Source organism: Orbicella franksi, chromosome 14, assembly GCF_964199315.1.
Source record: "Orbicella franksi chromosome 14, jaOrbFran1.1, whole genome shotgun sequence".
NCBI lineage: Eukaryota > Metazoa > Cnidaria > Anthozoa > Scleractinia > Merulinidae > Orbicella > Orbicella franksi.
This window is the reverse complement of record NC_138158.1, coordinates 22040130-22067998: the sequence shown is the minus strand read 5'-3', so window position 1 is coordinate 22067998 and position 27869 is coordinate 22040130. Positions and strand designations below refer to the sequence as shown.

Here is a 27869-nt window from a genome sequence, read left to right as displayed (position 1 = left end):
AGTTTAAGGTACATGTGGTCTGGTTCGCGCACAATTCATGTTTTACCGATTTCCTATTCTATTGGTTTATCGTTTCCATAGAAATATCGATCGCCTTAAGAAATACATTAAACCAAACTTCAATCCATTTCAAATTACTGGTTTCATTTTTCATATCGATTCGATAAGGATAGACTGTTTAAAAGCTGATTGAAAATGCTTGAAATTGAAACTGGGATGGTCCAGAAAAAAACTTTATCGAGACACCTTAAAGTTGAGGGCGTTTACAAAGATTGTTTTAACTTGCCCCAATTCCTCCCGGCTGGGTCAATTTTTGCCACAGTCAGCGGGGACAACGTTTTCACATAAGAGCTCGATAAAAGACATCAACTTCATAACAAGAAAATTAGCCCTGAGAAGAGTTACTGAATCAAATTCACCACGGGCAAGAAATGATAAAAAACTTCACAATTTTAACTCTAAAATTTTATTTTCTTCTTTAACTATATTATAGCAATACCTTTTTTACAATATTTTCAACAGAATCTTATCGATAATTTATCATCCATATGTACAGCACATTTTTTTGTCAGCGCAAACAGTTAACCTTTAATTTATCCTCTCCAGTGTTAACACAGTGAATACTGCAGGTCAACTAGGGAGGAATCCTTCTAAACAGATACAAACTCTCCTTACTGGTACTATGCTAACCACAGAAAGGAGTAAGGAGAGTTTGAATGCTGAAATTATGGACAAAGCCTGGCGATGAGCATCAAACTTGTTGTTCACAAACGTCGAGCAATTAGTGGAGGCTAGTTAGGTCCGAGAGAGCACTGGAAACTAATGAAACCCACCCGAGTACTGGAAACCAATAAGTTCCGAGTGAGTACACTGAAGACCTATGATATCCGAGCGAGTACTGGACACTGAAGACCTATGAGATCCGAGCGAGTACTGGACACAGAAGACCTACGAGATCCGAGCGGGTACTTGAGACCAGTAAGATCTGAGCCAGTACCGGACACTGGAAACCACTGATTAATTCGAGCGAAGTCCTGGAGACAAGGGATTGCCTAACATGGGATCTGATTCTGGGCCAACTGAATCAGATCGTACACTCGAGTTCTGCGAAGAGGAAAAATAAATGATTATTTGATATCAGAGTACAAAAAGCGCAGACAACCACAGACAAGCACGTTCCCTCCTTCCCTAGATAGGGAGGTTTTCCCTAAATCAACACCGCACCCCCCCCCCCTCTTCCCGCCTATTACTTCTATGCATTTCTCCTTTGAAGGGTAAAAAAGGTTAAGTCTGCATACGAGCCAGGTGGCCCATCAGGCCGGAGCTTATCCTGGTTTCTGTAGCATGAAGCGACTAGGAGTATTTCTACTCCACCTTGAATGAGATGCTAGTCTATCACAGGTTACCCCCAGCATTAAATTCGCCGGTACCCATTTATACTCCTGGGTGGAGAGATGCATTGTAAGAGTAAAGTGCCTTGCCCACGAACAACAAGGAATGTCCCCGGCCAGGGCTTGAACCCGGACCGTTCGATCAGGAGACGAGCGCACTAACCATGTGGCCACCGCACTTCCCTCTTTAGAGGGGATGATAAGAATTCAATAAAACTCCTCCCCTGCTCTCATCCGTCAAGACAACTCTGGGTTCCGCCATGATAGTCCTTAGCTTCCTTACCTGTAATTCAAGTAGGAGTCCCGGATAACCTTCGCCATGTAGGCGGCGGCTTCTCGTTCGCTCTGCGCCGGGCTAAATCTCGCTCTGATGTGAAAAATAAAACAGAAACAAAGTTCAACATTAAGCCAAAGCTGCCAAGAACACAAGAGCCGCCCCTCACAACTGAGTTACGGGAAATACATTTAGTCAAGGTAAATACACTTGTCCTCTCACATTCAATTGCACTCACAAGTTGCGTTGTCCGTTTTACTACTAAAGCTATTTTTACAAGTTTAAATGGAGAAGTCTCATCTTGCCAAAGTAATCACCTGAGTCTCTTGAGTGTCTCCCCCCGGAAACACGGCAGACCAGTGTCCAACATCAGCGCTACAAGGGAAACGATTGCTTCCTGGTAAGGTCTGTCAGGAGGGGAAAACAACAGTTTACACTGATCTTGCAATAAGAAATGTTGGCATCCTTAGAAAGCCACAGAGAAGATAAAAATAGAGAGGAATAATTTTTCCAGAGATGTCAAACGTACCTGACTGTGAGATAGGCTTTCACACAGAGATCCATGAACCATCTAGAATAAAATACATAGGGCCATCAGAGAAAGAAAATAATTTTCTCTACAACTTTTCTAATCTCTGTACGGAACAAAACTAGATCAGAAAAATAAACAAGACGGGACCGAAGATTGTGAAACCAAATTTGGGTGCATTACAACTAGGAAAGATTTACAAAATTTCGTTTTTATTTCAGTCATAGCCATGTAATTAAAATCAAAACAAGTGTACAGCTTATGTATCAAGGTTAATTAGGCGTACAAAGAAGTAATGAAACTTCAGTATACGCTTATCAGCCTTGATATAATTATATTAAGCTGTCCGCTTGTTTTGATTTAATTACATGACTATGGGATATGGCAAACCTTTCACAACGTGAAAACGCAGAAAGCGAAAAAAGCAAACCAAGAACAAGCTCGATAGTCCACCAAAATCTAGTTCCTTTACGCACACGGAGCTTCGAATCATACTGGTCAGCGGAATTTCTTAAACTGACTAGTACGAGCAAAGTTTCTGGTTTTAATAATTCGGCATTTCAGAATAATATTCATGTATTCTTATTAGGGACGTTTTTGAGAAACCTCTTAAAAGAAGGACTAGCGAAAGACGTTTCGCCGTTACTATGACAGCATTGTCAAGTATTCGTGGAAGGTGAAATCTGTGGTTTTCAGTTTGACGATACCTGAACGAAGGAGACTCCATTGTTCCTCCCATAATCATCACCATTTCATGAGACAATTTCATGTCGGGCTCAAAACCAAGGTTGCCTCCTGGGGACGACTCAAACATGAACCCAAAATCTGTTGTGACGGTGAAGAATGACAAAACAGTTATTGTGGAACCTTTTCATTAAACCGAAACCTCTAAAGACCAGTTGTCCAAGGTGGCAAAACATTAACGAGGTAAGGGTAAAAAGCAGGAAAAAAAAAAATATAAGAAATACATTCATATAGCACTAACACTATGAAGATATTCAAAAGTGCTTTACATAAGTGGGCTAGCATACTAACTAAAACTAGAAATAAACTAAGATATATAAAAATGTGGTGTAAAAAATACATACATTATAAAAAATGTACAAGGAGATAAAAACGGCGAGTAAAATTTAGACTCGATTACCAGCCGCTGTTCGGGGAAAGGCGCCCGCGCTCCTCCCCTGAGGAACGCAGACCGGACCAACCTCGTTCCCGTGTCTCTTTTCTTCCCGCCCGCTGTAGCGAGAGATCCTGGGAACAAGGTTTAAACCGGACTCGAGAGAGAAAGGCGGAAATCGAGCGTATACATGTAGAAACTAAAATCTATTAAAACTATTAAGTGTCATGAGCGATTCTAAAAAGATATGTCTTGAATCGTTTGATTATGACTTGAGAAGATTGAGATCTATAGATTAGGAAGGAAGTAACTCCTTTAGCATACCTATGTGTATTATATGTCCGGCTCTGTTGAGCATTAGGTTCCCATTATGCCTGTCTTTTATTTGTAGCAAGAAGCTCACAATGGAGTAGGCAGCCATACTTTTAATAAAGTTGGCTCGAGCCTGAAAACAGCCAAATGGGAAACAGCAGTAATGAGGACATCAAACTGAAGCAAAGACTACGGTGATTAGTTTAAGGGGGGACGGGGGAGTAACTAATTTGACAGCTTGATAAAAGGTTGCTACTGATTAGCTGAAATGAATGGATGGAAAACCGATGAAGATACCTGGGTCACAAGGTCTGTTATACAACAACGTGTGAGCTAAGACAAGTTAGCAAAAATTTAAGCAACAACTCTGGCGTACCGTACATTACTTTGGCTAATCAGTTTTCGCACGCACTGTCTGCAATTCCTCAGTAAATGTTTAGTCTAGGCATTGTCACAAAGCTCATGCACTCACAATGCGCGGTTCTGTTTCTAAATGTCATCGGACTGGCCTGTCAAGGTAAAACAACATATACATACTATAATGCGGACTCTTTTCCTGTGTATCGTGTGTCTGTTTTTTGCACATGGCAAAAGTATTAGTTCGTTGGTAAATTTCCCATATCCATACCTGTTGAAAAGCTGAGGAGCTTTCATCACCGTACGTCTTCTGGTAATACTCGTACAAGTCCACCTCGGTTTGACGGCCAAGTTGGTCCCGTGATTTGGAATCGGGTACGCATTCAATAACGCCGTTCTAAAATGCAACGAGATCATTAGTTTGGATAAGCTCCACAGGAGTTCTGCACTTAAGTACACCATAAATTACGTTGTTCGTTGTTAACTTACCCCTGGCGCAGTCGCCACAACTCGATAAGGCTTGAGATAAACATCCAATCCAACTTGTTCGAAGATGTTTTTAAACAGCGAGATCACTTGCAAGGCCAGCATATCCTGAAATCCGAGCAAGAGACGCTAGTTTGCGAAGGAATTGGAAACGAGTGTCATTTGAAAATGGGGGTGAGGTGGGGATTTTTACCTGTCTTACGTCATCACCAACTTTGAATATGGCGGCTTGCCAATAGATCTTTGCTTTGTCTTCTTCACCTTCACTGTCTGAAGACAAAAAACCTGCGGAATGTCAAGAAAAGGTTTGCAATTATGCACTTTTTTAAAACCCTTTTTGTCCTCCAAAAATGGGCAAAAGAAAAATCATCATATTCTTCCAACTGTTATTATAAGAAAGGCATATAAATAGGTTGTGAGAATTTGCGTATTGACATCACAGCTCAAAGTTTTTACCCTCGGAAGTGTTCATGTTCTCCATTTCTTGAATGCCACAGTGTTTAACTTTAAACCGCGCGAGGAATGGTGCCTTGGCTGCACTCTGCATGGGAGTTCCTGAGTTATAATCAATACTCAGCACCAGGGCCTCCGGGTTGCTTGGAAGGTAGACGCCCTCCTGGGCCTGGATCTTACTTAATGCTTCAAGACACGCTTGCTTTCGCTCAGGGCCTTTTGGGAATGGTCTGTGGAACGCAAATTAAAACAACATCAACAAGCTTTGTTACCTCTTGGTCTCACAGAAATATTTTACAAGTAATATATAAAACACGAAAGACAGTGTTTCATCGGGATATCTGAACACCGAGTCTAAGAGAGTTGTAAATACGACGCGCAGCGCAGTATTTTTGACGAAATTCGGTGTTTGGATAACCGATGAAACAGTGTCTCGAGTGTTTGATATATCTTCTCAATCGAAACAAAAACTAAGGAGTAAACGGAAAGGAGAAGTAAAATCGTCAAAAATCCATGCTAATTAAAACCGGGTATCCGAACCTCCTTCACAGTGATTTTCTTTGTTTTAACTTGATGAATTATTAATAAGTTTGGGAAAGTTGTATATAGAAATCTGGGTACCTGAAATAACTAGAGAGTTCAACAGGGCAGGCAGCCAGGTCTATAGAGGTATTAGTACTGACAAGTTTGAGCAGGTACACACACAGACAACACTGAACACACGGCGAGCACTAAATAAGTACTGTACTAGAACACTTGGTAATGCTATAGGATAAGAGGAATGTAGAGCAAATAGAAGCTAATAGAAAGAAATAGAACAAAACAGCCTCACAGATCTACAAAGCAAGCGCTCCTAGTATCGTTCGAAATATCAGCTCGCATAATATGTTTTTCCAAAAAGAAAAAAAGGTTTACAATACAGACAAGAATCTCTTTCCTGCAGCGCTAATGTCAACACAGTTCATGGGTGTCATTACAGGCCGGGCACCAGGCAAACTGATCGGCCGTGAGGACGGTTTTGCCCGCCTGATTTAACCACCTAACGGAAAGTCGTTTTTCTTATAAAGAAGTTCAGTCCAAAAAGTTTTGCCCGCCTGTGAAAACCAGTTGTCCTCCTGATGAAAATGTTAATGAAACCCCTGCAACACCAAACTAAATAGAATTTTGTTCATCTGGTTCTGAAAATGCCTACCTTATAGTTCCTGATATTGAAGTGACTTTATCGAAGAAGTCAAATTCCCTCTTGTAGAACTCAAGCGCTGTTCCCGATAACGAGTTTTTTATCCGGTCAATCAGGTTTTCTAAGTGAGCGCCTATTTCTGGATCTTTGTGGAGAGCTTCCTCGTCCGTGAACACGTTTGTTTTCATGTTCCAGATCAGCTGCAATACAGTTTAGAGAACGGATCAGGGTATAATAATAACTTTATGAAGACATGATTGATCATCGCAGTTTTTCATACAACTTAAGCAGTTCAGTGTGAAATTAAAGCCACACACACACAAAAAAATCAGGCTTGAACGGGATTCGAACCCATGACCTCTGCGATACCGGTGAAGTGATCTACCACTGAACTGAACTATCAAGCCAACTGGGAGCTGGTCGCATTGTGAGTTCATAATTAATATACCCTTAGATGGTGAAGATAACTTCATAATAATAAATGTATTGTATCCAGCACTGATGTGCTAAGTGGGGATACTGAAAATAACTAAACTTATATTGCAAATAGAACATAAACTATTAATAATCCCAACTGGTTGGAGGTTGACCAGTTGGCTATTTACACAACGAGATCTCGGGACTTCCGAAAAAAAAAAACATTCAGATTGCCGCGGTACGCTGGAAGATTTGGAGCAGAGACCTTCAGATTTCAATTCCACCGCCCTAAACTACTCGGCCACACCGCCTCTAGCGTCCTAATAAGCTGATGTCCCCGTGGATCTCAGTCGGTGTAACTGTGTCTTTTTTTATGCTCTGTACACAAACATAAAAATGTCAGATCGGCCAAAAATCTGCATAAGTATGTGTTCGTGCACTCTGCAAAACTTTGATCACCAGTCCTATTGCGCGAAGGCAACCCTGATCCTAATCGAGGATTAGCGTTGTTTTGGAAATAAATAAACAACGAGAAACACAACAAAAATGGTTTTGCCCTACCTGATGAGCGAGAAGCTGCGAATGTTGTGCGGCCCATAAAATGTACTCACTAACGAACCCTAGAGCATCATAACGCGTGGCCTGTACCAGCTGAGGAATGTACAGCAATATGGCGTCTGGCGGGAAGGACTGGAGGACACGGAACGCATACTGTGCTGTCAGGGGGTGGGGTGGGTACTGTTGTGAGAAGTACGCCATAGCCTGGACAGGAGGAATGGCTGCCCAGCACAGCACATGCGTCAACTCCGGGATATCGGCTTTGATGTTTTTTTCAGTGACGAGATACTGTGGAAGATAATCGAAGATGTTTAAGTTTTGGTAAAAAGAACACTGACAAGAAAACTTGTTTTAAGTCTAGATCAAACGAAGCACGAGTCCGCTAGAGTTAACGGGCTTAACGTAGTTTTGACGTGTCTAAGCACAGAAGGCGCGGTTGCCTAAATGTTAGCGTTCTAGACTCCAGATCGAGTGGTATGGGTACGTGCCAAGGCCGCCGGAAGTCTTTTTGTTTTGTTTTGTTTTGTTTTTAATGGGCACTTTACTCTCACAGTGCAGTCACTTACTGTCCGTCAAACGGGTGATCACGCTCCACAATGAAGGGTATACTCAAGAGTTCAATAAGAATGAAAATTAAAGCAAACCAAAAACAATAGAGAACACGCCAGTAGGTGTACTAGATTCCAAAACTGTCTAACGAGCCGGGAAGCTTTTTCTACAGATGTGAGTTCCATCTTACCTGAATCGCTTCAGGTAAATCCGCTACAGCAGTGGGGTGGATCCTGACGAGCCGACTGACCTCTTTGTGAACTGCTGATATTTCTTTAAACCTACAAAGTGATACATGGTGGAGTAAGAATAGCTTTAGGTACTGCAGTGTATGTATGGTGACAGGTAGACAGGTTGTCTCGAAACGACCGAGCTGCGTGACACCGGGTTTAGTCAGTATATGAAACCCTAGCTATTGAGCAGTACTTTCATGTGGTGCAGTTTATTATGCTGTACAAGGTTGTTCTAACTTCTAAGTCTGTGGATGAAGCCCTAGTGTGTGACCATTCAAATGAAAGCTATTGAGCGGTACTTTCATGTGACACTCTTTATTATGCTGTACAAGGTGGTTCTAACCTTTAAGTGTGTGGATGAAACCCCAGTGTGTGACCATTCAAATGAAAGCTATTGAGCAGTACTTTCATGTGGTACTGTTTATTATGCTGTACAAGGTGGTTCTAACTTTTAAGTCTGTAGATGAAACCCTAGTGTGTAACCATTCAAATGAAAGCTATAGGAGAATCGTTGTTTACAATATTTGCCTCATTACCATAAGCGATACAGTTTCTGATAGAGTTACAAAGAAATTAATACTGAATATTGAAAGGGCACAGCACGATTAACTGTCCTAAGGAATTTGAGCGCGATGTATTGAATACTTTTTGTGCGACGAGGGTTTAAAAGCTCAAAATTTTACAAAGCGCTTTTGCCACACAGAAATTTTGATGTTTTTGAAAGCCAATTTCTCCTCGATTACACCCAAAGAGCCAAAAATTTCACTACTTACTAAGTTTCACAAGCTCTTTAAGTTTTACTAGTAAAATCGTGTCTAGCATGATGCCTTCTATGCGCAAAGTCGTATGTTAATGAGGAAAATGTAAATAATGACGTCGGCAAAGATTCGCCTACTGAGCAGTACTTTTATGTGGTACTGTTTGTTATCCTGTACAAGGTGTATCTAACTTTCAAGTCTGTGGATGAAACTCCCGTGTGTGACCACTCAAATGAAAGTTATTGCCGGATATTTAGGTGCTGTTATTCGTTTTCCACTATTTTGGAAGCGAAATTCGAGATTTTTTCCAGTTTTAAAGAGGAGGAAAGGGTTAAACGTGAACATACCTTGCAGGTAGAAATACAGCGATATCCGGTGAAATATGCCAGGCCAACCTCACCAGGTCTCTCCAGATCCTCTCGGTAAAAACTGTCTGATTAGCCCAGTTCACCAGCGACTCCACCCCAGTGAAACTGAGCTCTGGACGAGCCATGGGATTATGCCAAGTGGAAAGCCGTTCAATCTCTCGGCGTATCAAAGCTAGAATGAGGTTACGCCGCTTCAAGTAATCCTTCAGTATATGTTGGCCACCTGTGGCTTCTTTGTCGGTTGACGTCCCTGTGGCTGAGCGCCGAGAAGACAGACTACTGGACAGCGGTATTGTATTCATCCAGCGGTTGCCCTAACAGAGCAGAAACCAAAGGCGATAAATCACAATTATGCGGCATTTCTGGACTTTAAACTTAATACAGTTTAACCGCTTGTAGAGATTAAAAAAAGGAAACGCCGTTACATTTTGGAATTTTAATGACCTAGCTTGGGTCATTGCGTGGTGTTCCCGAGTAAAGCAACTTACTCTCACCGTCCTCTTTCTTCTCAGGAGTGTAGAATTGTTCAGAGAAAAGTTGTCCAACAGAAGCGTGTGTTAAAGCGAACACAACAACGACTAGTATTACGAGTAGTGGCAGTCCACCGCTATAAGATCACAGTTCTTGGCATTTCAACACAGTAGGAGAATCATGATTACTGTATAATTAGGGTTTCCGTTATCTTCGTGCCAAAACTCTGTGTGTTTCCATGAAGCAACGTTGAACTACTCGACTACTTACAATACATATCGGCTTTGTCGCGTATACTTTTACAATTGTGGTCCCGGTTGTTCAAAGAGTGGATAACGTTAGGCACCGGACAAGTCTCTATCCAGTGGATAGCATAGATTGTTTTGTGAACAATTGTCAACTGGAGAGCAATTTATCCAGTAGGATAGCGTTACTCACCTTTTGAACGACTGGGCCCTGGAGTGAAGCGCCCTTAGACAAGTCTACAAGTCTTATAGAAAGACGAAAGCTTATAACCTTTATCGCCTAACTGAAGACAATTTTCCCTGATTTTTCCATAAAAGGTGCAATCTCACTCGTGATCTTGTTCAGGAAAACAGCTCTACAACCGCGTTTTTGTCTTCAAGTTATTAAAATAAACCTTCAAATTATCGTTCACGAGGGCAAAAAGACCCAAGCACAAAGCAAACAAATGAAAGAAGTCACGTCAAGCCGCATACATGAGGTATTATGCGGCTGGCGGTATGTATGTGCTTAGCGTTCTCTCAGCACACTTCTTAACAGATATCAGTGCAGGTCAGTGCAATGTGCTGTTCATTACCATTTCTGCCACAAAAAGCCCATATGAGTTGCGTCTTCCTTGAACCTGTGACAATGTCGTTAGGCAGTTAACCGTTTAACATATGATTAGTATTCTACGAGACAAGTCATGTTGCAGGAATCACGCTAGAAGGTGATCCGCGCGTGATTCGCGTGTTACTCGCGAGAAATTTGCGTGTTACTCGCACACACCGCGCTGTTCTAGGGATCCCCGCGACGCCAGCTCCGTAAGAATCAACGCATTCAAAAAAAAAAACCCAAACAACTGCAGGTAAAAGCAGTTTAAGCATAGTACAAAATAAATAACATAAAAGCTAACACGAGCAACTGGTACGTCATTGTGACTTTGATAGGGTTGAACTCGACTAACACTTATCATTAAGGGGCTTCAGTGACTTATACAATGTGCTGTCCTGAGCAGGACATAAATTCAGTGTCCTCTTATAGGAAGGGCCCTCATTAAGAGGCTCTTGTGAACACTTGAAGAGTACTAACCTACTGCTCCGGGACATTTATAGTATGTTTCTATATTGCCAAAATTGCAGTAGTAACTTCTTGAAGGCCGAATAAGTCCATTTAATTCTCTTGAGATTTTAACATTAAACCTACAGCTACGCGCGTCCCTGTTACACAGCCTGCATGCTACTTGCCCACGTGTTCACAGCACATGTCCAAAAACAGGATGGTGTTACACCTACCTGCAGATAAGGCCCTAACCCAGATGAGCCACTAGTGTATTGAGACCCTCCTGAAGAGCTTTGAGGCAACAGTCCAGTAGCGTGTACTGGTGCCGCTAACATGAAGAACTTCATGTATTTCTTGTCGGAATGCATTGCCTGCCAGAACTTGATTAACACTTGAACGTCTTCACGTAGCTCTGTATCCTTACTCACAGGCCACATGGGTTCAATGCTGTAAAAAATAACACAACAATGAACAGCAATGCACTTGATCAAGCAAAACGGATCAGCAAACAGTTAAATTTTGTCTTCACGCGCTTAATAATTCTTTCCGAGCTCGATACCGCGTAAGATTGGAACCGAAAATGTCATAGTGATGACGCAGCTCAGCAGAGATCCGCGAGGCGTTTCTGATTGGTTGCTACTTGCGCGCGAAAAATCGCAGCCTAGCAACAACCAATTAGAGATGCTACACGGATTTTTAAGAAAAAAAAAAAAACTGAGGCGATGTTGAGCATTTTGACCGAGATGCAGAGTTACATTTCGTAAACTTTACGCACAGTTCTGTTGTTACAAATATTTTACCTAAAATAGTCCAAAGCGTTGTAGTATATCCTCTCACGTAAAACATTTTTCATGACAGAGTTGGTTAAGAACTCTCCCTGTAGCATGGACAGGCCGAGATGAAGAAGTCTAAACCGAGCTCTGAGTGCGGCAATATGACGAGACAGAACATTCCTCTTTTCGACGCACAGTGGAAGACAACGCTGAAGCATCGTGGCGAATATCTCCACCTAGAAAGAAGACAAATAAACGATCAGGCAAAACTGAACGTCAGAGGTTGAGATAGAAGTTCTTGATGGGGGAGGGAAAGAAACAGTCTAGGCACTTTTAATGGAATTCATCAACCTTCAACGCGCGCGTCCGCATGAAATATCCTTCTCAACCATAATTTTGTTTCCTGACCACAAGTCCTCAGTTGTTATTTCAGTTATATTTAACTCTCTAAGTTATTTCAGGTATCCAGCTCCTCCTCTATCTCTTTTAAATAGGTGTAAATATCTGTAATAGTGTCAAGAGGACAGAATTAGAGAAATGAAGCTTGTTGTTATTGTTTTTTGTTTTCGTTCCGGGTTGACTTGGCCAAATGTTTAATTGTCTTCCTGGCTGCTCTCCAAGTACGTATAATCGCAAAATTAGAGAAGTCTGAAAAAAAATGGTTTTTTTTGTAATTTATAAATACCCGAACTAACCTTAGGTATGCAGAAGCTCAAATTGCTGAAACTTTGAATTTTCTTTTTCGATCTGTTCTTCTCAATCGCGTTTTGTCTAGTTACCTGTTGCTTGGGGGGGGGGGGGGGGGGGGCGTGACTGACATCGCTAAACAAGGACCTAATATCTGATTGGTCCGACAGAATGACTTCTCACGGGGGGACTTCAATGTGAAAAGGTCGGGGATGCTCGCCAGAAAATGTGACTAAAACACCTTGATTTAAACCCCTAAGCAAGACAACGAGCATCCCCGATCTTTTCATGTAAGAGTCCTCCCCCCCCCCCCCCCTCCCAACCACGGAGGGCGTCTTGTTATAACTCACCTGGTCATAACTGTAGTATTTGATGACCTGAAACCTCCGCGCCAGGAACTTGATCCAGATGTCATGCGGAGCAACATTAGGGGGTGTGGGTGGGGATCTACTGTCAGAGAAAGCTGCTAGCGGACTTTCGACTTTCAAGTCTGCCGCAAATAAACCAATGCGACGGCAAACAGTCCACTGCCAAGCTGCGCTGATTTTACTCAACAGCTGAAAATGTATGACATTACTACACTGAATAATCAAGAATACCGCTGTTATAATAGTGACTGCCAAATGTTATTATAGTTTAATTTGGCTTTGCGTATGTTTAGGTTCTGTAATTGGCTAAAAATATTGGGCACCACAACCAATCAGGAGTGACACCAGGACAAATCGCGACCTGGCTTCCCGCGTTTTTCCGCGCTTGGCGTCGGTTACAAGTTTTCCCGCGCTTTTCACTGGTTCCACGTTTTAAACCGATTTGACTCTTTCCCGCGCTTGGCACCGGTTGCATGTTCTATTTCCAGTTCTGATTGGTGGACCACGTTTCTTACATTTGCTGTGATTGGTCAAAACGATCTCGTTGGTTTTAGTTTCAGAGAGACATTAGAAAACTCTAAAATACAAATTATTATTTAAGAAACCCCGCACCTTCAGTTAATGTTACAAATTCTGTGAATTTGCTGGTGGTGAAACGAGAATCTCGTCTTATCATGATTCTTTTATTCCCCCAATCCCTTATCTCCTTGATAAGGCATTTACATTGAAAGAAGAAATACAGGAGACAGACGTTTGTCATTGACTTACAGGCAGTTCCAAGTCTTGCCTGGCTCCCATGATCCACTCCCAGCACGACACAGCAGTAGACATGGACAGTTCAGTGAACAGATCAGCTGGGCACCAGCATACATTATGAAGCAACTCACGATCAACACCTGAGACGGGGTTAAATAGTAATCATTAGTAATCTTGTAACGCCCGAACGTTTGAAAATCGCTTTTCGATAGCATAATAAAATTTATACGCTTTTGATTAAGGTTATGTTCATAAATCCAACTTTAGGACTTCTTAATCCATTGGTGAACACATTGTTATCATTCTTATCTAAAGATATATATGTTATTTGCCAGCGGGAGGTCGCTATCGAGAAAGACTTTGCCGAGGTCTTGTGCGTACGGCCCGGGGTCGTAGGCTCATTTCAAGTACAAGGCCAAATTTCTCTCGATAAGGACCGATGAAAGCCAGCAAATAACGTCTTTTTTTAATTATTATTATTTTTCTAATAAAAAATACCAACATGTAACAACGAAAGATTTTGAAAATAAGAAAATAAGTGGAGTAAAGAAGCTATTCAAATTCCGGCGAATACTCAAGAGCAAGGGCAAAAGTTCTTCCCTACGATAGCTTTCAGTATCCGAATCGGGGAAAAAAAGGTCGTCCGCCTCACGGGGTCAGTAAAGGATACGGTAGGATATGAAAACCACAGAGAACGACTTCATATTATTTCCTTGCTATTTCTGTACCTTTCGAAGTGACAAGAAAAGCGGAAGCTCTGAACATGGCTGCCACAAAGGAATATTCGTCACTTGACTTGGCCTCTACTAACTGCTTGTTTAACATGGTTGATAATGCACCATTCACATCTTGGTTATTAGGACTCTGACAAGTCAGTAATTCCCTCATTCCAAAAATCTAAAGATGAAGTAACACTCTGTAAGGTCTTCTGATTATCTAATGTTAGTGGCTTTAGATCTGGCAATAGCGTTTTTCAATTGGTTTTGTAGCTGTCGACCAAAATAACTGTTCCAAAACCTTTTAAGGTCATTCCACTGAAATAGAACCTGCACTGAGATTTTTGTGAAACTTTGCCTATTGATTGTTTATATTATAGGAACTTAAATTTTGAAATAAAAATGAGGGGTCCCCATGTTCGTTTAGGAGCAACAGCACCTTGTTTACACCCATATAAATCCTTATAATAGCACCACGATTGTAGTCACGATTGCTTGCTAAATTCACGTTTCCGACGATTGCTTTTTGTTCTACACTGAGAATTGGTCCATATTTATTTTACACAGAGAAATTTATTTCTCAATTCAAAACAACAGAAAAAAAATGATAGGTCACCATACTCGTTTGCGAGAAAATGACGATTTACCTCTATGGCGAGATCCAGCTGTAAAGAAAAAGCCGCCATTCTTTACTGCGCGCGCGCTAATCACGCGTGAAATTATGCGCAGTAGGGATGCGCAATGCAATACTGGGGAATAACCTTAAGCGTACAGCATAATTTCCTTTAATTTCTTAAGCAGAAAATATTTTTTACAGATCATAATAACAAAGACGTTATCTGCGACACGCATAGACCCATTTGATTAATGGTTGCCAATTCAAAATTATCTTGTATGCATTTCATTAGCCTCACTAACCTCGTTTGAGAGTAAAAATTCATTTGAATAATCAACCCAAAAACGAGGTCAGTAAGGTTTATTTAATAACTGCAAAAGACATTTATGAGAAAGGTCCGTTTATGAAAAGGGTATAAGCAAACCTGCAGCAACCTTTCAATAAAGACGAAATCCGTGAAAACCCCTTACAAACTATGTATTTCGCATTTTCACTTAGAATTTTACCAGGAAAAGTTCTGTTTACCTCTCCTAGGTATCTACTCCTCAGTGTGAGACCTGACACCATCTGAGAGCTGTCCAGTTTCACACAGTTTGGTCTTTTCTCCAGGAACACACCACTAACAGCGATAGAGGAAGGGTTTAATCCAGCGTATTGCAGCACATTCTCTGTAGCAAGGGACAGACCAGTGTGATAAGACACACCCTGAGACGCATTCTCCAGCTTCATGAAATAATCCTGCCGTAAATGAAACAGAAATTAAAATTAAATACACAAACGAAGATATTTTCCCTACTGGCCCACGCACCCAACTGTAGATGGCGTGTAAGCCCCCTGAGGAGAAGTGGCGGGGGGGGGGGGGGGGGAAGTGAATTATTGAGGGGAGGGGATAAAGTGGGAAAGGAAAGTTAAGGGAGAGGGGAGGTGATTGAAATCATAAATCAGATGGCACACATAAAATAGATGGTTGTTTCTATTTTCTTCTAAAGATATCTCCACAAAAAACGACTAGAATTGTGGTAGACAACTGCTTAGTCATGTAGTTCCTCAATGTTATTCTATTATATTCTTTTTATCACACAATATATATTATTATTTTATAATTTTAAACGCCTGTTTGATTAATTCACTCGTTGGAGAGAGCAGTTTCAGCAGCCAAAAACTTTTTTAAAAAAAATATCTTTAGTCAGAGTACGTTATATATTTTATTAGTTTAATACAAAATTGACATTCTAGAGGGAGGTTCCGCGGGGTGGCGAGCTCCAAAGAAAGGGGCTTTTCTAGATTTTTTTTTTTTTTTTTTCAGTTTTCATTCTGCCTACCTGCAGTAGTGATCTTGTCGTCTCCGGCGCCCATTTGATCGCCTCCATGATTATACCACTACAACGAGCTGCGAAATCTCTGACTGTCCCTTCACGACCGTCCATCTCTTCTGGGACAATCAAACTGAACGGCACAGAGCTGGGCACATTGATCTCAATTGTCTGATGGTTTTCATTCTGAATGTGAAGAGAATAACATCATTGGTCAGTGTTAAATACTCGAAAAATAGATAGGTGACAAGAATGACATTGGCCGCAAACAACAAATGGTAAAGATGAACCCTTTTTCGTCTGTCTTTAGCTTTATCCGTAAGGTAAAATTTTGTATTGCTGTCAGCAGGATATTTTTTCTTAGAGTGGGAAAGTCTCAACCTCAAATCATCTTTTAGATTGAATCAGGATTAGAGAAAAAAAAACAAAATGAAAGTTGTTTACTTTTGTAAACTTACTGGATGGTTTAGACACTTGGACAATTCCTGAAGCAGATCCAACATAAAATGAAGGACTTTGCCATTCCATAAGAGATGTGGAAACCTTAACGTGACAAGGAAAACATCTTTGTTATAGAAGTCATAATTCATAATTACTAATTGAAAACAAACAGTTTTTATGCAACATTCATTTCTGATAATTCAATGTAAAAAACATTTTACAAATGGCGATTGCAAAAAACTTAGAATGTGCAAACTTGTCCTAGGGAATTGTTTGAAGGACGCTATTACTTCATGTACGGGACATAGATGTCATTATTAGAGTTGGTTATCTAATCAAAAGTATACTTCAAGTAATTAGAATTCTGTTTAGAACAAAGATTTGATTTCACCCAATGCGATGCGATGCGATGCGATGCGATGCGATGCGATGCGATGCGATGCGATGCGATGCGATGCGATGCGATGCGATGCGATGCGATGCGATGCGATGCGATGCGATGCGATGTGATGTTAAAACATGCGATATGATACGATGCAATGCGATGTGATGTTAAGACATGCGATGCGACGCGATGCAATTTGAATAAGTGTCTTCCCAAATAAAAGGAGATGACTACACTGTGTATATAATTCGAAAAAAAGGAGGCACATTCATGAATCTCTGTCAACTTACTTGTCAACAAATGAAGATAAATACTTATCAGCAACGCGTCTGATTCTTTTTTGAAGGTGATTAAACTTGACCAGCAAAAACTGTGCATGTCGCTCCAGTTCTGTCTCTCTGTCTGTTGTTCTTGGCTTATTGGACATCACACCCAGAAACACTGAGAAAACTTTATCCCCAACCGCCGATATACACTGCCAGATTCCTGAAATGTCACGGTCACAGAAATTAAAATCAAAGACCATTAATGTGTACCCACACAACGTTTAGCTTCTCAACATATTTTGCGCCAATAAAATTAGAAAAAAATCTTACTGTGACTGTATAATGCAAATCAGCTACATGTATATTTAGGTTTCTGTAAGTTATCCGTTTCATGACATGTAGCCTCAAGTTGAATTGCCCATGCTTATTAAAAGTAAAGTCTGCATACGAGCCAAGTGGCCCATCAGGCCAGAGCTTATCCCGATTTTTATAGCATGAAGCGTCTTGGAATATTTGCACTCCTCCCCTAGATGGATGCTAGTCATAAATTCGCCGGTACCCATTTATACACCTGGGTGGAGAGAGGCACTGTGAGAGTTAAGTGTCTTGCCCAAGAACACAGCGCCATGTCCCCGGCCAGGGCTCCAACCTGGATCGCTCAATCTAGAGTCACGCGCAATAACCAAGTGGCCAACGCGCCTCCCACTTCTCAAAGGTTCTGCTTTAACCAATGATTAAAAAAGAAGCAGACAATTTTACATACCAGCTTTATCCTTTTCAATAGCCTTGTCTTCTAAGTAGTCAAAGATGGAATAAAATTTTCCAGGATCCGAGGAAACCCTGAGAGATTCCAGTCGGTACACTGACAGCAAGTAAGTGCACTGTCCAAAATTTAATTTATTGACCAGTGTGACGATCTCAGCTGGATTTCCTAAAGTCTCCAAAAGACTTGTGCGGACTTCATTCAATTCAGCCTGGTAGGAGATAAATAATAAAGAAAAAAAATCCATTCTAGACAATTGAATTTCCAGGAGGAAAAGCCAATAAGTGGCTAAATATATTACATTGTATGAAGCCGCCTTAATCAGTTTTATGCAAAAACCACTTTTGGAAACTATATATTTTTAGTATAACTCTACTAGCGTTCTATCACGAATGTCATTTTCTAATTGGCTACGCTACTCACTATCTATTCTGTTGTAGATAGTGAGTAGCCCAGCAGCGTGCGCTGGGGGCCGCTTTTTTGTGTTTTCAAAGTATCTTTGAAGAGGATTTAGATTAAAGCTTTGAATGACTACAATAACTAGATTTATACTATTTCAAAAATTAAAAGATTCCCAGGGTCGTACGTAGCCAGACAGAAATTCTTACGTAGGCATTAATTATCGAGAAAAGCAAAAACATTTCTTTCATATGCCTTTTTTAACGCATGGCCTCTTCAAGATCCTGATATAAAATATTTTCACAGAGACAAGTGCCTCGGTTCGCTTTTTACTGGCTACAGCCCCGATTCCCCAAAATCAGATTACAAAGTTCTGGTGTTTTCTACAGGGCATGCTACAGCACAAGATTAAGCAAATTCGTGTATGTGTGCATAAGTAATGTCTATAGCCAGTAAGAGTGTTTGAAGCAAAGCTGGCTGTAAGCAAATATAAGACTTCAGGAAATGAAGAATTCACTAACTGGAGCTACAGAGTCATTCCGCAGTGCTGAGTTGTACATCAGTTCTGATCTTAGATGACCTGTTCCAAGCAGTAAAGGAGACTTTGAGGCAATCTGGCACACACCCTCGTACCACTCATAAGGCCAAATACCAGAACCCTCTACTCCAAAACCCATCACAACACAGTACAGCCAGAAGTCTCGGAACAGCTTGTGAAGGCGTGGCTTGGGGTCGCTGATCACTGGAAGACGCTGCATCACAATCGATATAACAGGGATAAGCACACCAAGGTTTCCAGCACTTGATGAAGCCTGCAAGAATAAATATAAATATTAATAATAAATTAGTTAATATTTGTGTTTGATTGGTTACTTGCGTGCCAAATTCAAATTGATTAAAATCCAAACATCCACTCATAGCCACTTCAAAAATCTCAGACTCGTCAGAATGGAAACTTTTTGGCTTGAATCTTTGATGTATGTCTGCCAGGGAAACACTTCAATAATACTCTATTCAGGGCCGAAGCCAGTATAAGGCGAAGCAAGGCACTTGCCTTACTCGTTTGTATCATTTCTGTTGTTTTTGTTGTTGTTGTTGTTGTTGAAGGGGGAAAGTAAAACAATTCGAAATAACTAGTATGAGAATTTAACCATGGATGTGGCCTCAGTCATATTTTTTCTTTTTTTTTTTTGGGCTGCGGTCAGGACTGCTATGTTGCTTGCAAAGAGAAATATCTCACTGCTAACTCAAGAAAGGTCGATCTTAAAATACTAGTTAAAAGGCAAGAGCCTGGTTAAGTATAGTTTACCAAAGAAAGAAAATTCCTCATCTTCTTAGAGATTCCAAAGGGAAGCGGCATTGTGCTAGTGTCAAATTTGTGCTTTGAGAGAGGTCTCTCGCCTTTTACAGTACAGGAAATCAGCTTGACTGACTGACTCTTGAGACCTTGAATTTTGTGACACTCATTGACATTAAGTTTGATCATCTCAAAAAGTGTCTTATCTTAATATCACCATGTTACAACTTGTTAGCACTCTGTGAACAAAATCACACAGTTTTACCTTAAATGCAGCAGGAGCCTTTTCACTGACTCTCTTGCTCTCTAATCCCAGCTGCACAAACAGCTCCAGAAGCCTCACTAAGTAGTCTTGCAACTGCACTTCCCCTTGAAGATTTGCAGCCACATTAGAATAGGCATTGATTACGGCAAGGCCACAGTGCCTAAACATAGACAAAGCAAATAGAGTGCTCAACAAAAGAATGTAAATTGCATCTATTTTACCCACCAGCCAATCTTACGATACATGTGATTTAGCCAAGCACTAACTTTTTATGCAGTTGGTTGTGAAAATCTTCATTTGGTACAGCCCTGTCAAAATGTTTTGTAACAGCAAGTAGGATAATAGACATAGTGGGAAGTGATTAAGGCCAGAGATTTAATTGGTGGTAACCAAGATTAGTGAAGACCAGTGTGAAGTTACATGTACATGTAGTCTCCCTCAAAACCATTTTGGGGATGGCATGCAATGCTCCCTTCCCTGTTGCATGACCACCACAAAATGGTTGTGGACAAGACTAGTAAGAAGCACAGGGAGGCAGCAAATACTTTACTGTTGGCACCAAAATTGCCAGCTGCTGGCACATATTGACCGGGCCATTAACATATATATATTTTTTATGGCCTTAGCTGTCCTGCAAGGCAAGGCAAGGATAAGTAGTTACCAGTATGTATTAGTTGGTGAATTTTGAATTGCAGCAATGTCGATATGTACATGTACATGGCAGACCTGCACAGGACTACATGTAGATGCTTATTTCTGGACCAGCTCTAGCCTGAACGCAACTGCTTTTGTTTGGTGGCAAAGCCTCTTACAAGACTGAAAAAGTCATGAGGAGAAATTGCAACCTATCCAAGTGTGAGCATGCCAGAGCTCTGGCAGGAATGTCTCCTTAAGCTAAGGACTGTATTGATCAGCAGGGTCATTATTTTTATTTGGAGTCTTACCTATAACCTTCTGTTTTGTCATTAATGGATGGTTCAGGCGAGTAAGCCATTGAACCTGCATCCACGGTGATCTTCATAAACATGCCCATGACCTGTTGATAACACTGTTCCTGCAATTAAAAATTAAAAAACTTACAACTTATAACATCTAGTAAGTTACTTGAGAGAACTCTAAATTCATAAGTTAAATATGTATTTAACAAAAAAGTACACTTATCTATTTGTGTTTTTATTACAGCACAGTAAAAGTGACAGAATGTTCACACAACACTCATCAGTTATACAGTAAACCAGTAAATAAAGTGTCACAATGTACAATGAAATAACAAATATTATTGAAAATTTAATTGACAAATTGACAAATTGTAGCTGCAGCTTGGACAAAACTCCACCATTTCTAGTCAAGGAGTTATATTACTACATGTGTGTCAAAGTATGGCAAATTTATGACGAGACTTTCAAAATGTGACGTGTGTGTGTGTGTGACTGTACATGTGCACTCAAATTACACCAGTAAAAGGGCAATTTTCAATTGAGTGTCGAAAGTTATCACTCACGACAGGCTATTACTTTGGTTTTGGTTTTACTACGGTTTGAGATTGGCTGAGTAGTCTACCTGGTAAGTACCTGGTTCAATGCTTCTGGTTTTACGACACTTCATTGAAAACCACTCTAAAGTAGCACAGTTAACCTTACCGATCCATTGAGAATCAGATAACCCAGTTGTTCCACAATCAGAGGGTCGAGAGGTGACGGAGGATGGCAGAATCTCTGCTGAAGGATTGCGAGAACGGACTCTGTTGTCTTTGGTACTGAGTGAAGCATGAAAGCCACATAGCCCAATGTAAGGATGGCACTAGTTGATATCAGAGTAGAATTGCCATCACTGCTTTCTGATATGTAGAGTCTGTTGGCTACAGATGCCAGAAATGCTTGGACACAGTTCTCATCAATGGCTTGCCCTGATTTGAGAGCCCTAACACAAAACGTTGCAAGTACATTGTAATCATGGCAACAATACTAATAAATTAGAAAATTATGATAAAATGTTATAGGGTTATGTCCTTGAGTAAGACAAGTATATTGCACATGTTACTGACAATGAAGCTACAGTAATTTTATTACAGACAGGCAGGAGCAGGTGGCGGGAGCAGAGATGGTGCAGTGGGTTGAGCACTCACCCCCCACCAATGTGTCCTGGGTTCGAATCCTGGATCCGACATCATAAGTGGACTGAAGTGTTTTGTTGGTTCTCACGTTTTTCTGAGGGTTTTTCTCTGGATTCTCTGGTTTACCTCTCTCCACAAAAACTAACACTTCTAATTCAATCTGGAAACAGTGGATGAAAATGTTCTCCAATTCCTTATTTTTTGTTTGTTCATTTATTTATTTATTTATTTATTTATTTATTTATTCGCACCTGCATATACTGTCCAGTGCAACCCTTCTAACTTTGTGATAAGGAGAATCTTCTGCGTCTTTCTTCCAGCCAGATGACTGACCGACTGTGAGACAACTGACACTGGTTTCTGATGACACTGTCATCACAATGTTTGCTGCTGTCGGCTTCTCGGCGATTTCAGACAACTTAACAAGCAGAGGAGCAGGCTGAAGGAGAAAATCTTTCAGAGAGTTGAGCACAGGCCTACAAAAGATGAAATCAACAAAATCAATGAGGCTGTAACTGTTACATCATCTTTAACAAAGTAATATTAAAATTTGAATGTGGCTCTGAGGCTTAACTACAGGACTACAAAAAGAAATTCAAACAATTTACATGCATCTCTCAACTGCAATGCTATTTCTTTCGTTTTATTGCCCTAAACATCTGTGCTATGTTAGGATTTTAATATTTTCAAAATGGAATGTTAACAAAGCATAGAAAAATATGCAAAGGACTAGAATATTATAATTTAATAAGTACAGTACAGGCATGAGGAGAAACTATAAATATTAATAAAAGCCCAGAGGCTATTAGAGCCCCATTGCTGCCAAGTCTTGTTGAAATCAGATTATTGTTCACAAAAATAAAGAGATTTGTAAGTTAATTTTGTGTTTCAAATCTGACGTGTAAATAATGTTCATTTGTTTATTTACAATATTTGTTTTTTTTCTTTACCTTGTTAGTGATGGTATTTTCTCTGCCAGTGTAGCAAGGCCTTCTAAACAGCATAATATGAAGAGACAACTGCCTTTCTGGGCCAAGGAAACTGCTAAATTGGAGCACAAGAACTCTGAAATATTTTGGCAAAGTGTGTCACCATCTGAAAAAGAGACCACAAACACTAACCATTAAATAATTACATTTACACTGCCCCAATAAACTGGACAAAAATTCATTTGAAAGTGAAATAAATGAAGCATTGCTATAAATAATTTTACAGTAACTGCAGAACTTCTTGCACACTCACTGGCTAATTTTCAGTCACTAAGTGGACATAGTTTATGCAATCCTGACACGGCAAATGAAAGCAGACAAGTTGACAATTTGTTATAATTGTAAAAAACAAATTGACGTCAGTTTTTCATGCGTCTGTACTGCTACTGACAATGAATTTCGTTATAACATTGTCAAAGTAGTCTGTGGATCCACTCGGCAATCCACAGCTACTGTGCTTTGTCAATACTTTGACGGAATTCATGATCAATAACAGATTCATGAAACATGCACATCAATTTGTTAAATAGAATAAGTTCCAATATTAGTCATGGAATAAAATTAATCAGCCCACTATTTCGATTAACAAAATAATGATGGTGGTCTACAAACAAATGATTACAGCTTGGAGAAAGCACCTTGCTCCTCTTGCAAAGCTGCTGTCCACACCATTAAATCGATGCTGGCCGAAACAGTTTGAAGTTTCCATGGCAATGACACTGCAGTATTCTCAGACTTCTTTTGAAATTCTGCTTTCACTGTTGTGAAAACCACCTTTCCAACTTCATGGGCTCTTGTTACAACACTCACAGAAATACCTGGATGATCACCAATTATAACAAAATTAAAATCCACCTGTTTTAACTTTAATTAGTAATAAATAAATTCAGTAGATGCCCTTTCTCCTCATGAATGCAAGTACCCCCTTAAGCCATCCAGGCAAGCCATCTTTTGACTACATTATGAAATAAGATCACCTAAAGCTTTTAGCAAGCAGTTGCTTCAGTCTGAAGCCTGACAAATAATTCAAATAATTCAAGATGTTTTCAAAATTCCCTGATTTTTCCCCAGTAAAAATAAAATTTACCCGTTGAAATCACAATAACCCCAAATATTACTTCCAGCCTTCAATGGTATTAAATAAGCCATGCAAAATGGTCTCGAATTTCTGTGACTTTTCTTCAAAATGACAATTTTCCCTGACCCAAAATAAAATTACCCGACCTTAAAGAACTTTTTTCCCCTGAACTGTGACCTGTGACCTGTCAAACACTCTACACTGTATGCTACCTGTACACTTAGCAAGCTGTTACCTGGGGTATTCTGACAGAGATCTCTCAATAATGTCACCATGGATAACATTATAGCTTCACTGAATGACTGGAATGGAAATTTGTTCAGCAATGCTCCAGCCTCAGGGAAAACAAAATAAAAATAATAATAATTATTATTATTATCATTATTATTATAATTATAATATAATATTATATTATTATAATATTATAATATAATAATTGTTATAATAATAATAATAAAAAAATTTAAAAAATTATTACTATTATAATAATAATAATAATAATAATAATAATAACAATAATAATAATGAATGACAACTGTTAGTACAGAGTATTTTTAAGTCTATTGATAGTAAGGCAAGATGCTGGGTACTCAGACCTCTAAAATGCCACCAAAGTCTCCCAGTGTGTTGGTGGTATCATATGTACTCTGAAAAAGTATCATGTACATGTAAAATGTACAGTATGAAATAAATAGAATCTTACCTGTAGGCAGTCTGACAAGACATTGTCCAGACCTTGAAGAATTTGGGGACTAATCAATTGCTCAACCTGTACAGAAAAAAGTTGATATTCTAAGTTGGTACATGTACATGTATATCGTGAAATTGGTTTCAACATCTACATGTAGTTTTGGTAAAATTAAAAGAGCTATACATGTATAACATGGTTTAAGCATCTTGAAAAGTTGAACCTTAATTTTTCAAGTTCATCATTTACAAGTACATTGTTATCTGTGTTAAACTTCTCCATCCTTTACTATCCTTGTTCTGTTATGGTTTAATTTATTACTATCATAACGATAATCTCTTTAATTGGGGTTTTTCCATCTTTAGTCAGTAACCTACTATTTCCAGGTTTCCTTCAATTTAAAACTTAACATAATTTTGTACATAGCCAAAATGACTTAAAATACCATGACTGAACTCCTTTTAAAATAACAATTATTCTCAGGTCAAAGAAAAGAAATAATATTATATTATATGTACATGTATCTAGAAAGAGTGATTTTTAATTGAGTATTGTATAACCAAAACCAAACTTATCACTCTAGCCAATCACAAAGAACACAGACAATCCATTGAATCAAATTAAATTCCATGCAAATATGTGTTGCCAATGGAAAGCATGGAACAACATTGTGACGTGAGTCACAACTGGTTTTGATTTTACCTCTCATGGGGAGACAAAGTCACAATAAGCTTTTTTAGCCAATTAATTAACGCACATACATGTACATGTATGTAGTAATGCAAAACCAAACAAAAGTGAATAGCTTTTGTCCTTCAAATGAAGACACCCTAAAGGCACTGCTTGAAATCAAAACATATCCTGTTTATCCTTAATTTAAAGGCTGGGCAACCAACAACATATTTCATTCAATTACCATTTGTTCAAAACTGTTTGAAAACTATCTTACATTAAACATTGAACAAGCGTTAACTAATATAACTAACCTTAGTGATAAGGTTATTCAACTGTTCATCAGACAAATGGTAACTATCATCTCTCTTGCCTTGGGGAAAACTCAAGAATCGTCTTGGGGCAGATCGACTTAATGCCCTGGGTAACTGAGGTTCCTTGGGTGTGGCTTGACCAGAGTGGTTAGGAAACAATAGCTGTGTTATCAGGGAGGGGTCAGACACATACACACTTGAAACACCAAGGGCTTGTGCCACACCAAGAAGAAGAGGGACAGTTGTGCGACAGAAATTCACTAGAATGAGCATGATCAGGGTCATAAACATCTGATTTTTCCATAAATAGTGTTTATTAAAACATAAAGGTTCACTGCTTACCAAGACAGACAGACAGACTGACTAACTAGCAGGTAGGTAGAGAAAGAAAGACAGGTAGAGAGACAGTCAAACAGACAGGCAGGCAGGCAGACAGACAGACAGACAAGCAGACAGACAGACAAACTGACTGACTGACTGGTTGACTAGCAGGCAAACAGACAGACAGATAGCAGACGAGCTAGAATGTAGATAGACAGACAGACAGAATGGTTGACTAGCAAGCAAGCAGGCAGACAGATAGCAGACCAGCTCAAAGGTAGGCAGACCTTTAAACAGACAGACAAACCGACCTACAAATCAGTGCATTGCACATGTATACATGTACATAAAGGTTAAGGTATGGATTATGCTTAAAACATCTGTACTTAAAGCTGGATTTCTTAATGGTTTGATGGGTAATGGGAAGGCCAATATACACACACCATACTCACATGAATCTGACTCACCTCTTTTGTGCTCTATGAGCTCTGGATAAGCACAGCACTGGTCAACTAAGGTATTGAACAAACTGAGTTGCATTTTGATGATGTCCCCATCCAAGGTATTATCTTTAGCCGCTAATCCGCTCATAAGAGTCACAAAACAAAATGCAAATTCACCAGCCAGAGGACTCTTCATTAAAGAAACAGGTTCCCTAGCCTCCAGCCATTTGGCATTTGGAAGGCCCTTCAGTACATCTACCAAGTAAGGTATAATCTTTTCTCTGTACTGCAAATTAGAATGGAGCTCAAACAATCCCAGTGCCAGGATACCATCAGTACCACGTTGATCAAGGATAAATATATCACTAGGTGTTGATGGATTCGCAGGACACAAGCGACTCAGCTTCTTAACCTTGAAAAATAAATTATCATTCATACATCAATAGCTGATAAAAGTGTGTTGTTCTAGGAAATATTCAAACCGCCCATGGAAGTTTTTTTTTTTTTTTTTTTTTGCTTAAAACTCTCATCCCTTTAGCTTCATATTATTTTTCCTTCAAAATTCCAGGCCTTGAACACCACCCCCCCCCCCCCACCCTTCACCCCCCACTTCTTGAGCTCTAAGAATTCCCAAGGAAATCAGCAAGCAGTGATTCCTCTCCCCTATTGCCCACCCCCTTAGTAAAAATTTTCTCTTCCCAACCTTCCTCTGCTTCAAAAATTCAAGATGGCAGCCAATTGTTTCGAGAAGAAACAGTGAGATTCCACCAAAATACGCTTGCACTGCAGACTAACTAATTATATCATCCTAAACTTATAATAGATTTGCTACAACGAATTTACTTCACGTAAACCTAAGCTTAGTTGTAGTAGTAGTAGCTAACATTGGATTCTAAACAAACAGCTGATGATAATCGTTAATATACAGATGTGTTTTAATAATGCGTTTAGATTTACTTTTGGATCTACATAAAATCCTCACAAAATGGTATTTTTGTGTCGTGAAGATGGCCGATTTCGCTGATTTAGCTTCTCTTCAAAATTATACCCATAAGAATTTTTAATGTTTAACCTGGCTTGGACCCACGTCCGGCAAAAATACGAAGTCAAAATTCGAGGTTGTCATATTACGGCCATCCAATCTAATGAATATATTGAGCATATTTTCCACTGATCTACGATTCTTACCTTTTCCCAAGGTGCTGGATCTAAAGCAGCCAAAGAACAGGCTAAATGTCGTAGAGATTCAGCTGGTCTTGGACCATCCACCGCCATTTTGTTTGTTAGTATCGGTGGGCTGATCGGTGGGTAATCGTAGTAAGTTCGTGTTGTACTCGGGCGCTTTCCGTCACAAAGAGTCAGGTGAGCCCACGGTATTGAAAAGCAACATGAGGAACTGTGCATTTCTGGTTACTTGCGAATACTGTGAGAGCTCGCAAAATACATCACAAGATCTTAGAATCGAAAAC

General features: G+C 39.8%; 1 protein-coding gene across 3 annotated transcripts; it reads right to left on the bottom strand.

Annotated features, from left to right (window-relative positions):
- Positions 1–16: 16 nt before the first annotated feature.
- On the bottom strand, positions 17–27869 carry LOC145468959 (phosphatidylinositol 4-kinase alpha-like). Of its 3 annotated transcripts, none has more exons than XR_014042257.1 (37): positions 27589–27869; positions 26425–26812; positions 25637–25896; positions 24666–24731; positions 24198–24297; positions 23523–23702; positions 22846–22990; positions 22147–22371; positions 21423–21702; positions 20727–20836; positions 19783–19942; positions 18742–19032; positions 17822–18032; positions 17083–17278; positions 16425–16509; positions 15976–16152; positions 15179–15391; positions 14050–14218; positions 13334–13461; positions 12548–12754; positions 11538–11746; positions 10971–11184; positions 8962–9296; positions 7814–7904; positions 7078–7362; positions 6112–6299; positions 4923–5149; positions 4660–4751; positions 4470–4574; positions 4252–4377; positions 3636–3756; positions 2902–3019; positions 2195–2236; positions 1983–2072; positions 1675–1758; positions 914–1104; positions 17–878 (listed from the first exon to the last, which is right to left on the bottom strand). XR_014042257.1 is itself a non-coding variant. In XM_081452676.1 (36 exons), exons 1-36 carry the CDS (start codon positions 27802–27804, stop codon positions 1053–1055), a joined length of 6186 nt encoding a protein of 2061 aa, XP_081308802.1. In that variant the 5' UTR covers positions 27805–27869; the 3' UTR covers positions 17–1052. The 3 variants fall into 3 exon arrangements, 1 of the variants encoding a protein (XP_081308802.1); XR_014042256.1 differs by having other exon boundaries at positions 17–913; positions 949–1104; XM_081452676.1 differs by having other exon boundaries at positions 17–1104.

What these genes read in the sequence shown, in the direction of transcription:
- LOC145468959 (XM_081452676.1), bottom strand. Translation starts at nt 27,804, where the DNA reads ATGCACAGTTCCTCATGTTGCTTTTCAATACCGTGGGCTCACCTGACT. An exon ending in AGCTTTGCAAGAGGAGCAAG is followed by an intron (nt 22,991 to 23,522) that starts GTGCTTTCTCCA and finishes TCTCTTTTTCAG; the next exon opens with ATGGTGACACACTTTGCCAA. An exon ending in CGCAGCTTCTCGCTCATCAG is followed by an intron (nt 6,300 to 7,077) that starts GTAGGGCAAAAC and finishes ACTGTATTGCAG; the next exon opens with CTGATCTGGAACATGAAAAC.